We start from the raw sequence: 15234 nt of genomic DNA on the forward strand, positions 1-15234 counted from the left end.
TCAACTATAACTTTTAGGAAAATAATTTGATTCTCCCATCCCACCAATATGCACATGAAAGGTGAAGATAACGAACAGTGATCAATCTCCTATAAGCAGTACAAAATGGAGTTCGGCCAACACGGACCCCTGTACACACCAGAAGTGGGATCAGATGCCCAGGAGGAGTAAGCATCCCGTCGACCAGACACACCTGTCGCGAGCCCTCTATCTACAAATGGCAATGAAGCATTGTACAAAGTTTATAGTCTATCCGATAAGTCATGTAGGAGGAGAAGCGTTTGCAAGATTTTGTGACAGACGGACCGACAGAATTTACTAAAACATTGTCTCAGACATAATAACTTCAGCAGGTGCATTTCTTTTTGATCAACATTAATCTTAACGCTTCATCTTTAGTTTTACCCCAAAAAAAATTGTACAACTTCGAACCCTTTTTGTGCTTCCCCTTCCTTTCACCCTAGAGATGACAGTTCTAAGAAACATGATTCTTCACTGGGTGACTGCATACATCTTTGACAAATGTACACTCTTCTGATTCTTGTGAAATTGTACATTTGATGGCTTAATTTACATCACTGTGAAATTAATTACAAAGACGGTGGTATCATTATACTCCCCGCAACAAGTTGTGTGTGTGTGTGTGGGGGGGGGGGGGTATACTGGAATCGGGTTGTCCGTCTGCCTGTAGACGTAATGGTTTCCGGGCTCTAAAGCATTATCCTTTCCACCTACCGTCACCATATCATATATATGGACTACCCATGGGATGAAGATGTTCCCTATCGATTTTGGGGTCAAAAGGTCAAAGGTCAAGTGCACTGGACATTGAAGTAGCAATATGGTTTCCGGGCTCTAAAGTGTTATCCTTTCCACCTTCAGTCACCATATCATATATATGGACTACCCATGGGATGAAGATGTTCTCTATCGATTTTGGGGTCAAAAGGTCAAAGGTCAAGTGCACTGGACATCGAAGTAGCAATATGGTTTCCGGGCTCTAAAGTGTTATCCTTTCCACCTTCAGTCACCATATCATACATATGGACTACCCATGGGATGAAGATGTTCCCTGTCGATTTTGGGGTCAAAAGGTCAAAGGTCAAGTGCACTGGACATCGAAGTAGCAATATGGTTTCCGCGCTCTAAAGCGTTATCCTTTCCACCTACAGTCACCATATCATACATATGGACTACCCATGGGATGAAGATGTTTCCTATTGATTTTGGGGTCAAAAGGTCAAACGCACTGGATATCGAAGTAGCAATATGGTTTCCGGGCTCTAAAGCGTTATCCTTTCCACCTACAGTCACCATATCATACATATGGACTACCCATGGGATGAAGATGTTCCCTATCGATTTTGGGGTCAAAAGTCACGCGCACTGGACATCGAAGCAGCAATATGGTTTCCATTTAAATTCTTTAATGGCTTTTTTCATCGCATGGAGATGCTGTGTTCCTAGATACCTTTTGGATCATAATACTGAAGTTTTACCTATTACCAACACCCTTTGGGAGATTGGGGTAAGCGGGGGGTATTCTTAGTGAGCAACATTGCTCACAGTACCTCTTGTTTTAACTGTAGGCATCCAAATATATACACACGTACATACACTGTCACTTACACAGGTCCATATACATTTAAAAATAGATCACAATTGTCGCCAATATAGGTTTCAATGCATGTAGAAACTAATACCATTACCACTTAAGTCCACTTCAAGAATTGATCACTGGTAACCACAATCAATAGTCCACATACAGTATAAGAGACTGGTAATCACTACCACTAATTAAACCTACTTACAGCATGGGACATTGGCACCACTGACACCAATACAAGTCCACTTAATACAATACTAAACATCATTAACCACCACCACCAATATAGGTCCACAGACTGTGTAAAACACTGGCAATTACTCCTACCAATTGAAAAGAAACCATGTTTCACCATTAAATTACATTTACATTTTTTTCATAACAAAATTAATGTCTTCATTCTGAACCCCGCTCCAAAACAGTGCAATCAAGGAAAAATTTTGGACTTTATAAATATTTTATTTCTTGTTATGAACATGTGTAATCTTCAAAAACTTGAAGTAAAAGTTCGCTTCCACATTCAATATACATTTCCTATTTGACAACAAATGACATATTCCTGGGCTCGGAATGATAATGGTTTTAAAATAAAGTATAAACCAACCCATTAATAATGAAGAGGAGAAAGAAGCTTTAACACAGTGGCAACTGAAGCACTTAAAACTTGAAATTAGAATTACCATCATAGAATTTACTTTGACCATAGCTCCCACTTGTCATTTTATAGGACCCCTATCACAGCTTTGGGTGACAGTACTAGTGCACTAGTTGAACTAGAAATTTGTTTGCCATCTTCAACAGCTCTACTATATTCAATGCAGGGGACTTAGAGTCACATCAATAGAGGATCACACAGACTCTGATCCATGAATTGGTGCTCTCCCCCATGGCATTCAGCTTTTATATGGTCCAAAATAAAATATAATCACAATAAATAATTGTGTAGATAGTGTTACACAATTTCATATCTGTCAACGTAAAACACCACCTCTGAAGAAAATTTCACTGGACTGTCATCACCACAGTCTTTTACTTCTGTTATCTGTAATAAACAAACAAAGATTAAATAACAAACTATTGTAATTGTGAGAGGTTGACTGCTCATTAAAATAATTGTGATACACACAAGAAGTATCAATGAATTTACCTGTAGATCACAAAATGATTTTTTGGATATAAAGTTAACATTGACTGGAAAGAAATCGTCCGGATGACCAGCGATGCTGAACTCCATGCTTCCTGACTCATTATTGGTGTCGATGACCGGTAATGTCCACTGTAGTACTGACTTTCTACTGTCAAAATGGTACTCTCCATCACACTCCCCTACAACTGGGGCCCCCACGCCAGACCTACAATTTAAACCAGTATCATCTAGCCGACAAATCATGAACTAGAAAATCATGTTTTATAATAGGAATGAAAATGCAACTCGTAAGTTTCAATTTTATAGTTGCTTTATGGACAGATTTCATATATTTGACACTTTTTACAACGGGGGTCATATCTGTCACTATTTAATAGTTGGTTATTCTGACGATTTTATGATTAAGTACTCTGGTAGTTGGTAAAAATGTTTAAAATGCTTATACCCATTGTATTCACTTTCCATTTAAAATAGCCATGCTTGAATAATCCATGATTATTTCATTTACAATAGACTGTAGCTAGGGTCTGTTATATATATAGGACATTTTGTCTTTCAAATTTTTATTCAAATTAAAGTGGAAATTGTTAGACATATAAAGATTTATACCTTTCTTTTTTTGTTCAGTATATCAATGTATACATACAACCACAGGTGATTATGACCATTCACTGGTGTAGGTAACATTACAGTATATAAATATTCCTGTATATACACAGCCTTAGGCTATGATGACCATGTACCATTGTAGGTGACACTAATTACCTTATAAACATGCATAATGCATACTTTATTTCTAGGTATTACTGATGTTTCTCATGATGACGTGCTTTGAAATATTAAAAAATGTACTGTATCAGTGGATTTTTTTTGCGAAACACAAATTTAGCAATTTTCCCATAAAAATGGGTATGTATATTTAGCGATGGCTAATTTTAGCGACTTTATAATTCCAAGGAAGATAATTGTTACCTCTGATATGGAATAAATTGTTAGCGATATTCAATTTTAGCAATCTAAATATCCTTGCTAATAATGCCAAAATTAAATCCTCACTAAAAATTCTGGTATACAGCAAGTCCTAGTAACCTAATTCTGATTTTTATATTCGGACTATTGATTGAGAGTGCGATAAATTGGGTACTCATTGATATCCCTACTTTTCATTTAGGATTGACTACCAATATGAAAATCCCTAAACCAATGGACAAGCCTTGCTATTAGTGTAGATTATGTATCATGTTATGAACTTCTACAATGTTCAATAATTCACTTACGGTAAGGGGATAAGAATGGTGACGTCATTTAGTTCGAGGTCAGTTTGCTTTAGCTCATACTCTATGTTTACATCACATCCACTTCCTGTGTCATTCGGCCAACAGTTAACTGAAATAAATAATGACATTTAGTACAAACAAGTAAATCGAAGAAATGCACACTCTCCATTCAACTTTTAAAACTAAAGTGTCAAAGACTGCAAACATCTGCCAAAACCAAAACTTGATTGGCCCCCATCAACACCAACTCCAAGGGCTAATCTACAAATGTAGCTGGTCATCTGATCCACCTTTGGCATAAAAATTCCTTATGAAAACAAACCAAACCAAAACCATACTTTTTTAAAGGATGTAACTAATGTAATTTTCAGGAAAAGGGTCTTGAAGTATAGGGCGGAAAGCTTATTTTTAGTCTCGAGAAAAATCCTTAGATTGATTGATTCGGCAGATAGGCAAAGACTTTCCCAACTATTTCTAGTGCCATTATGAGGTCAACAGGGCATGGATACTGTTGTAAATCATACTGGCATAAATCTAACAGATGTTTTGAAAAGCATTGATACAGGCCTTTCTTTATGAAGATACGGGAAATGAAATCACCACTTTCCCAATGCAACTTTAAGCCTTGCACATTCAGATTACTTACTGTTTATCATCTGCATATCGACTATTCTTAGCAAGCACAATAAAATTGATTGAAAGTAATTAATAATTTGTTATGTTTCATTTGTTTTAAATGACTTGTTTATAACATATTAATGATCTCATTTATTCATGTTAAATATCTAAAATAATCAATTATTTAGAGTGTTTCTAAAAATGTGCAATAAAGATCTGAGTTATCTTTCTTTTCTCTTACTTTATTCTTGTTTGCTCCCTCTTGAATCATTAAGGTGGTCTTAAAATGCGAGTTTTTGGCTTCACATGCAATTTTTTAAACATAGGCCTTATATGGGCTGATTTGGTGTATTGGGTGAGGCTAGCGGAAAAAAAATATCTACCTTTTTACTGAAAATCATGGTAAATTTATATAAAAAGGCGACAAGATCTGTATTTTGATATCCCACCACATTGTGTTTATGAATAAACTGATGGAAGATAAATTAATGTCACATTAAGCCATTTTTTAGTCCTCAACCACTAAATGAGTCTTACTCAGGAGGGGCATCATGTCCTCATCTTGAGTCTGAAACCTCCATTTGAGTACTCCAACATCTGTATTCAATGGGAACGATTTCTCTTGGTTCTTCAGAGCAATACAAGAAGAGGAGTTGAACAGCTTCTTATCCACATTTGGATGTGTCTGTCAAATAAAGAACGAAAGTTATATTAGAAAGTGAGGAAATAAAAAATCCGCTATAAGTATCTGTTTTAATCAAAACTGTTCATTGGTGTTAACAATATACAAGACGGACAAGGCGATTCCAGTATACCCTCCCCTACTTTGTTTGCACAGGGTACAATAAATTTGGGAGCATTGTGGATTTTTCTTTGAGGACTTCATGTCTAGACTAATATAGGACAGAATTTATGGACACAGTTTGATATTGTAGTGGAGAGATACTGTTGCATCTTTAATCATTAAAACTTGATACAAACAAAAATTGGATGCATAGGTATATAGGTATTTGTTGGCTTTATTTGGTTGTAGTAAGTACAAATATCAAGATCCTAAAAGATAAGGGATTTCGAAATTTTTTATGATGTTCAAAAACTTAAATATTTTACCACTCCCTTTAAAACTCAACACCAATTTTCCCCAATGCTTTTTACCTAATTGAGAAATCATGGGAATAAATTACATTACATATAGTAAATTGCATTCATTTTGCATATCAAAAACATAAAGTTTATTTTCGTTTTCATCAATTTTGGAAATTGTTTGTTTGTAGTAAGTGTTGTCAAGATTACATGAAAGTATAGCAACCTCCGACATATGTCAGAATGTTAAAGCATGGAGGGCTATACGAATTAAGATACAACAAAAGTAGTATTGAAGAATTCATTAAAAAATTCCAATCAATTTTTACTTACATAAAATATATAAGACCATGATGCGAGAAAATGCAGACAGGACGTGATAATATTGGTAACCATGTAAAATGCAGTAAATAAGGAAATCATGCAATTTTGATGGTTTACCTGGAGTTGAATGCCCTTTTTGTCACTGTTGAGCACATTGACCTTGATCTTTCCATATGCTTCATCATTCACTTTAACCTTGACTATCCCATGTACTTCCATATTCTGTAACCCACCGTCTCTACCAGCAGTGAGGGAAATTTTCTCTTCTACTGCTATGTGAACACTAAAACAAAAAGAAAACAATCAAAATTTAAATCTCTTTTATGTGTACACCTCTTATATTCTTATATATTTATTATTTTGAATTATTTCATCAATATATTTCAAAATCATACTTAATTTCAAATTTTTGTTTAATCATACAATAAGTGATGACATTTCAATGATAAATCATAGATAATGTCGTTATCTCTTATATAAACTTCATTACCCCTCTTGGTCTTTCACTGGGGTGGCCTGTTTTGCCACAGCTGATGATAATGATGATTTTGTTCCTCCCACCTCTATTAAATAAAGAAAAAAATAGTAGGCATTTATGATCCTCTTCCTACATCATCCAAGTTCATAATCTTATTCAAGATGTGTGTACAAATGTCTTACTTTCACCCTCGGACTCCAGCTGCCCAACAAATGTATCTACATCTTTCTTCTTACTTCCAAGTCGGAGAGCATTTCTGGATGACGATGATGGTTTGCTGTAGAAAAAAAACCCAAGTCATTTCAAACCATTTTTATTTACTGCTATAATGATGCACAAAAATAACTGGATACATTTGATATTTCACACATAAAAAAATGTTTGCTTCTAATCAATCTATAGACTAAGAATGTACATCAATGTCTTGTTTTCTCTTAAAAATCAGAGACTCGCTGAATTTGCTGCCTGTCAAATCATTTCAGAATAGCTGATACATCATTTAATTAATGCAGACAGTCACATTCCCACATTCAGACTAATTCAATGACTTGCTGGTTATTGCGACACATTTTCTTAACCAGAGTAACTTGTTCAGAGAGACCTTATTGATCCAAGAATAATTATGAATTATATCTATTCATGTGAATGTTGAAAGTTGGATTACAGATCTGCCATCCCTTTAATAATTTTTTTCCGTTTCGAATTTTTCTTTTTAAAACATGCAAATTTCTAAATCTTTTTTCCCTAGCTGACAGATACAGTAAAAAGAAAAATCAAAATAACCACAACTTCCATGAAAAATATGAGCAATATATCAACAAAATCAACTGTATCATGACACTGATTATCAAACTAATCATAATTTCGCTTTTAATATAGTTAGGCTTCGGAACACAATTTTGTTTCGCAACACGCCATTTTTTACCAGATGCAAAGACATGGTAAACAAGTAAAAGTTGGTCAGAGACAGTGTACCCATTCATTAATCCATTAACTATGTATCTGAAACATAATATTTCAAAACAGTCAAACAAAATATTAGCTATTTTATTTTTCGAACTACAAAGGTGCTTGAAATTGTAAATCAAATTTTTTTTTACTTTGAACAACTGACCCAATTTCTGATCTTAAAACTTCATAATCCAATTAATAAAAACAGTTTTGCCTTATATACATGTGAAAGTGTCCAATACTGTCCATACCTAGCAGGTGCTGTGTATGATGGTTTGGGTGTGTCCATAGGAATACTATCAATGACAGGATTATCTCTCTGTGAGAAGGAACCACTTCCGAACCCCCCACCAAATCCTCCGCTGCGTCCAGACTTCTGGTTTTCACGACGGGCAGCCTGCAATTCCTTGGCCTTCTTTTGCATTTGTATCTTAGCCTCTTTCTCTTGTGTCTATACAATGTAAACAAAAATCACAACACTTTGTGGAGTTCTGAAAATCATTTGACAATACTCATAGAGATGTGTACTAAGAATTCAGAATAGTTTCCCATAACAAACAGGCTCAGTTCATGCTTATTTTGATTATCCTGTTTATTGGCACAAATGAAATTGTGAAGTTAAAAAAAAAAAACAAGAGGCCCATGGGCCACATCGCTCACCTGAGTCACCTTGGTCCATATCAGAAGATTTTCCATATCTATTTGCATGTAAAACCGTAGTCCCTATTATGGCCCCAAACCTACCCCTGGAGGCCATGGTTTTTGTAAACTTGAATCTACACTATGTCAGAAAGCTTTCATGTAAATGTGAACTTCTTTGGCCCAATGGTTCTTGAGAAGAAGATTTTTAAAGATTTTTCCTATATATTTGTATGTAAAACTTTGATCCCCTATTGTGGCCCCATCCTACCCCAGGGGGCCATGATTTTAACAAATCTGAATCTGCACTATATCAGAAAGCTTTCATATAAATCTCAGCTTTTCTGGCTTAGTGGTTCTGGGAAGAAGATTTTTAAAGATTTTTCCTATATATTTGTATGTAAAACTTTGACCCCCTATTGTGGCCCCATCCGACCCCCGGGGGCCATGATCTTAACAATTTATAATCTGCACTATATCAGAAAGCTTTCATATAAATCTCAGCTTTTCTGGCTCAGTGGTTCTTGAGAAGATTTTAAAAGATTTTTCCTATAAATTTGTATGTAAAACTTTGATGCCCCCCTTGAGGCCCCATCCAATCCCCGGGGTCCATGATTTTAACAAACTTGAATCTGCACTATATCAACAACAACAAAAAAACAAAACAAAACAAAAAAACAAACAACAACAAAAAAACTTTGACCCCCTATTGTGGCCCCATCCGATCCCAGGGAGGCCATGATTTTAACAATTTAGAATCTGTACTATATCAGGAAGCTTTCATATAAATCTCAGCTTTTCTGGCTCCGTGGTTCTTGGGAAGAAGATTTTTAAAGATTTTTCCTATATATTTGTATGTAAAATTTTGACCCCCTATTGTGGCCCCATCCGACCCCCAGGGGCCATGATTTTAACAATTTAGAATCTGTACTATATCAGAAAGCTTTCATATAAACCTCAGCTTTTCTGGCTCAGTGGTTCTTGAGAAGATTTTAAAAGATTTTTCCTATAAATTTGTATGTAAAACTTTGATGCCCCCCTTGAGGCCCCATCCAATCCCCGGGGTCCATGATTTTAACAAACTTGAATCTGCACTATATCAACAACAACAAAAAAAACAAAAACAAAAAAAAAACAAACAACAAAAAAACAACTTTGACCCCCTATTGTGGCCCCATCCGATCCCCGAGAGGCCATGATTTTAACAATTTAGAATCTGTACTATATCAGGAAGCTTTCATATAAATCTCAGCTTTTCTGGCTCAGTGGTTCTTGGGAAGAAGATTTTTAAAGATTTTTCCTATATATTTGTATGTAAAATTTTGAACCCCTATTGTGGCCCCATCCGACCCCCAGGGGCCATGATTTTAACAATTTAGAATCTGTACTATATCAGAAAGCTTTCATATAAATCTCAGCTTTTCTGGTTCAGTGGTTCTTTAGAAGATTTTTCCTATATATTTGTATGTAAAACTTTGATCCCCTATTGTGGCCCCATCCAACCCCAGGGGCCCATGATTTGAACAAACTTGAATCTGCATTATGTCAGGAAGCTTTCATGTAAATCTCAGCTTTTCTGGCTTAGTGGTTCTTGAGAAGAAGATTTTTAAAGTTTTTCCCTATATATTTGTATGTAAAACTTTGATCCCCCCTTGTGGCCCCATCCTACCACCGGGGGCCATGATTTAAACAAACTTGAATCTGCAATATGTCAGGAAGCTTTCAGGTAAATTTCAGCTCTTCTGGCCCAGTGGTTCTTGAGAAGAAGATTTTTAAATGACCCCACCCTATTTTTGCATTTTTGTGATTATCTCCCCTTTGAAAGGGACATGGCCCTTCATTTGAACAAACTTGAAAGTCCTTCACCCAAGGATGCTTTTGGCCAAGTTAGGTTGAAATTGGCCCATTGGTTCTGGAGAAGAAGTCGAAAATGTGAAAAGTTTATGGACAGACAGACGGACAGACAGACAGATGGACGCCGGACAAAATGTGATCAGAATAGCTCACTTGAACCTTCGGTTCAGGTGAGCTAAAAACTGATGTGGCACATATTTGTGCATAATTGCAATGTCTCTATTACAAAATTGATTTGTATCATGCTCAAAGTTTAGTTACTATTAAAATGTATGGACTCTATAACTTCAAAATATCCTTTGACAATAATATTTTTTGTTTGGTATTTTAACTCCTTTCCAACTGTATGAACTATTTCAGCTTTGTTATCTTAAATAGATTTATTCCTCTTTGAAGTCATGAATGAAAATGAACTGTAGTACACCTGAAAAACAAATCATCACTGATTTTAATCACCAAAATTATTTTTGGACTGCCAGTGTACACTGGATAGGATCCATGTATAACTTCTTTAGAATTTATTGAATGTTTCCCTAGGGCTATTTGTGAGGTTTCAAAGTAGACTTGTGAATTGTCTTCAGAAATTGTTCTTTCTTTAAGACAGATGTTCTCTGAAAGATGAAACTTTTGAAACATTGATGATAATCAAATTGTAGATGTGTTTCCTAACATTGATGAATATTTTGTGTGCTTATGTTAATGTATATTTAGAATTCATAAATCATTATAGAGAAATAATTTTTCTGCCATTTCTTTAATATCAGTATGTTATGTAATGTGCAATATAATGTAATGCACTCTCAAGTAATTGTGTAATGTAATGCATAGGGGTAGTAGTAATGATAATGGATTACAATGCTATGTAATTGACCTCAGGCCTGATGAATCTCCCTCAACATTACAAAGAAGGATTAAGGACCCCCTCACCTCTCGGACAGATTTGAACACAGCTTCTTCATGTGACTCCATTTCTGTGAAAGTTCTGATCTGTGCAAGATTAACACTTTCCCTGTAACCAAGGGCAACAATTTCATCAAAGGCAAATATCAGAGGAAAGGCCTGATCCACAATGTCCTGCTCATCAAAGTTTCTGCAATATTCTGGAATCTGTCAATAATAATAAAAAAATAAAATATACAGCCATGGTAAATTGCAGCATTAATACCCTTGCTGAGTAATATTTTGTATTTCGGATGGGTTTTTTTCTACAGCTATCAACCTATTATCAATTTCTATTGTCCTGTGACAGAAATTCATTAACAATACTCACAACTCTTGCAAAAAGTCTTAGTGTTTCTAAATCTTCTAAAATGTTGCTTGCTTTGGTTGTGATTAGTAGCACATAGAGCTTCTCTAATGGCTGATAGACATATCGAACACTCTCAGTTTCCACAAATGTATGTTGTTTTCCAGAGCTCATCAATTTCGGAAAGGCTGCTAGCAGTCCCTCAATTCGAGATCGTGTCATCTCAACAAATTGCCGAGATATGATTGCTGCAATGAATAAAATATGAAAACATAAGAATGATAAGTATTTCAAAATTAAGTTTTTCATTTTGATTTTAGTGCACACATGTATACCACCATAATGAATTGCTTAGAGATTAATGAATAAGATGATAAAAATAATAAATGTAAATAAATCAGTTGAGATACCAATTATGCAAATATAAATTTCTTTCACAATTAAATAGATGATTCTAATTTGGGAATGTTCACATTTTTAAAAGATGCCACTATATTTTCAGCTTTAATAAAGCTTGGGTGATTTAATGTCTAATCATAGACTTGATGCTCTTGACAAAAAGATTTTTCAAAGTGTTTCCCTATATATTCCAACATAAAACTTTGTTCCCCTTTTGTAGCCCTAACCTATCCCTGGGGCATTGATCTAACAAATTTGAATCTGTACTGTCTGAGAATGCTTGCCATCTAATATGAATAATAATGGCCCAGCTGTTCATAAAAAGATTTCTAAAGATATTCCAAGGTAAAATTTTGATCCCCTACTGTGGCCTTACCCTACACCTGGGAGCCACAAATTGTACAAACTTGAACTTGCACTTCCTGACAATATTTGCATATTAATGTGATTAATCATGGCCCTGTTACTCTCGAGTAAAATTTTTTTACTGGAATTTTTTGTAATACAGTGATCCCGTATCCTGGCCCCACCCTACCCTAATGGACCATGACTTGAATAACTTTGAATTGACATACCAGGGTTCCAAATTACCACTCGCCCACTCGCATTGGCGACTAGACTTTGCTTGTGGGCACCCAAAATTTCCATTCTCGTCGCCCACTTGGCGACCGTAGTTGTCCGATCAACATTTTTCTTTCCGACCGATTCGAGTCCTATTATAATTGAAGTTCAATTTCCGGTTGAGGTTTTGCCACTTTGCGAGACATTCCTGGGGTATCAAACCTTCCAAAATGTATTTAAACCAGAAGTTGAACAACGTTAGGGTTACTTCAAACGAAAAGAAATCTTCTGCTTTTAACCAAAGTGGAAAGAAGGGGAGAATATGGCTTGATGACGACGAAAAGGGGATGACGTGCTGCGTGTACAAAACATGACACGAAAGGTCCAATCGTTGTGTCAGCTTGCCCAGTTATAAACTTGACAGCATCGTAAAGCTGAGAAATTTTGAAATAACATAAAAGTCTGAAGAAATGTGAGTCAGACGCAGCAAAGATCATAAAAGTCCATGAACTCTGATATTTTTGCTAGGTTGATGAAATGAGAGTGGAAATTTGTATTTATTGAGGTATTTGAAAGAATTACGGAGAAGGAAACAGAATTTAAATATTGATATTTTAATTTTTTAAATAAATTGCAATGTGACTTGATGTTTCTTTCTTGTGACCCCCCCCCCCCCCCCCCCCCCCCCCATGTTATTCAATTTCATGTTATGTGTGGGCTACTAAAATTCCATGTGGGCTAACAGGATTTCTTATTCAGGGGCCCACTTGGCCCCTGCGTGACCCTTCAATTGAACAATTTTGAATCTATTTAGTCAATGATGCTTCATGATAAGTTTGGTTAAAATTGGCCCAGTGGTTCTGGAGAAGAGGTCCAATTGTGTAAAGTTTACATATGGAAGGATAGACAGACAAGACAACAGGTGATCAGAAAAGATCACTTCAGCTTATAAATCAGGTGAGCTAAATATACAGTCCAAACTTAACCTACCTTTGCCTGTCTTGTTGCAGACTGCTGCAGCAAGCAGAACCTGCAAGGGACATAAACAAAAATATAATTAAAATGTATTACAGAGTAATTTGATGGAGAATGTATATATCCTTCGGCAACCATAAATTGTCCCCTTATAAAAATGTGACATACAGAAATGGCCAGCACATGCAAATTCATAAAGCCATCTTTCATTAATTTTACCAACATAATATTTATTAAGTGCAGGACTTAGTATCCTTGAATGCGGGTCCTGTAAACAGGTTGGGAACACTTCCCCTATAGCGAGATATTCTCGCTAAAACGCGATTATCTCTCTTTAGCGAGAAATAAATATTACCACAAACAGGTGTTTTTGCGTCTTCATTGAAAATAATGTCAAATCCCGTGCAACGCTGAATAAATGCGACACACACTCAACATGATGCGAATTGTTTCTATGAAATTGACAACATAGTCATGAAATTGCATGTCAAAGTTGCTGCGTAAAAGGGAAGTAGTCTGAAATCCAATACACATCGTGAGTGTTTTTGTTTTGATTTAATATATTTGCAGAAGTATCACACATTTTAGCACTTTTTCTTCTTTTCACGTGAAATACAAAGAGATGTATTCCACGGGTGTTTTTCTCGGTTGTACGGAATATATTTATTCTCGCTAGAGAGGGATAATCGCGTTTTAGCGAGAATATCTCGCTATAGGGGAAGTGTTCCCAACCTGGTAAAAGAACCAAGTCCTAATTGAAAATTGACTGTACTTTCAATAACAAGCACTAAAATTAGTTTTTCTTCATAATTTCATAATTCCCCTTCAATGTAGAAATCAAAAATATACTTCCAACAACAAAAAAATGACAATCCTTCAAACCTCTTTAAAAATTATTTTTATTATAACTTTTTTATGTTTACTATAAATTTGAGACATGTACATGTTGAGTCAGAAAATTTATGAGTTTAGTTGTATTTAGCCTTTATATTTGTAGATCTTCAAATTGATTGTAAGTCTTCAATTTGGTAATGAAATTATCTATTTGATGTGCCGGCATTGGAACCAGAGACAATTCGAGATAAATGTAAATCGCACCAATAAGGTGGAATTTCGCTATTGCACGTAGTGTTTGAAAAGAATATTGATGTCGTCAATGAAAAATAATATTTTCCCTTGTATAAATTTAACAGAACTGTTATCATTTTCAGCTATAAATTCTGGGCAAAGTTCGATTGTCAATTTATTGCAGAAAAACGCAATGCTTCATCAAGTTCATGTTGACAATTCAGTATTGATAAGTATTAAAATCTTATCAAAATATATCGTGTTCACTACATTAAAATAACAAAATACGTTACCATGTTGGAATATTTAGGATAACCAAACTCGAGACGAGGAAAATGCAGAAACAACTGGTAAAGTATTGTTATTGTCGAGCTGGAAGTTCCAGCGAGTCGGCCACGTCAATATGATATATATTCTTCCGCACATTGCGGATGTCATTATTAGGGGTGCATTACTTTTTTCAACAAGGAAATGGATTTCTTAGAATCATTCTATATCGAATATACTCGGGTTAAAGAATAAAATAGATGAATGATAGGAAAGCATGCATATTATTTATTTGAGTTGGGAGTATCACGGTTATTTGCCGGATATGAACAAACATTGGTATACTACTAAATCTCAACTGCTAATGAACTTTTCCCCGGATTTTTACATTTGAATTATCAAGCATATATTCAGATTTCTTTATGTTATTTTATTGTACAATGCATACACAAAAGGATGAAACAAGGTCTTAAAACTTTTAATTTCCTTTCGGCATGGAAAAATCTTACTATGGTTAGCGGACGATTCTCCTCAAATCGTTGACGTCACGTGTTTCCGCTTTTGGACGGTTTGCGCAAATGCTTGAAAAGTCTTTGATACATTTTTCGATAACTGTGTAGATGTATACTGAATATACGTCATTAATGATCGAATACGGATGATTTTGTTGAAATACTGTTTTTTTTAAATTTTATTTTTTTATTTTTAGCAATCATCAATAACTTTGACCACAGGGGCTCG

General features: G+C 35.2%; 1 protein-coding gene across 2 annotated transcripts; it reads right to left on the reverse strand.

The window, feature by feature from the left end:
- Nucleotides 1-2044: 2044 nt before the first annotated feature.
- On the reverse strand, nt 2045-14666 carry LOC125678722 (coatomer subunit delta-like). 2 transcript variants are annotated; one of them, XM_048917373.2, is made up of 12 exons: nt 14520-14664; nt 13174-13213; nt 11248-11471; nt 10905-11084; nt 7736-7935; nt 6716-6810; nt 6546-6618; nt 6173-6338; nt 5186-5333; nt 4031-4139; nt 2754-2958; nt 2045-2648 (listed from the first exon to the last, which is right to left on the reverse strand). In XM_048917373.2, the coding sequence occupies exons 1-12, from the start codon at nt 14520-14522 to the stop codon at nt 2559-2561; spliced, it is 1533 nt and encodes a 510-aa protein (XP_048773330.1). In that variant the 5' UTR covers nt 14523-14664; the 3' UTR covers nt 2045-2558. The 2 variants fall into 2 exon arrangements, with proteins under 2 accessions (XP_048773330.1, XP_056011653.1); XM_056155678.1 differs by having other exon boundaries at nt 2045-2958; nt 14520-14666.
- Between the last annotated feature and the right edge of the window lie 568 nt (nt 14667-15234).

This window comes from Ostrea edulis, chromosome 2 (genome assembly GCF_947568905.1).
Source record: "Ostrea edulis chromosome 2, xbOstEdul1.1, whole genome shotgun sequence".
In the NCBI taxonomy this organism is placed as follows: domain Eukaryota; kingdom Metazoa; phylum Mollusca; class Bivalvia; order Ostreida; family Ostreidae; genus Ostrea; species Ostrea edulis.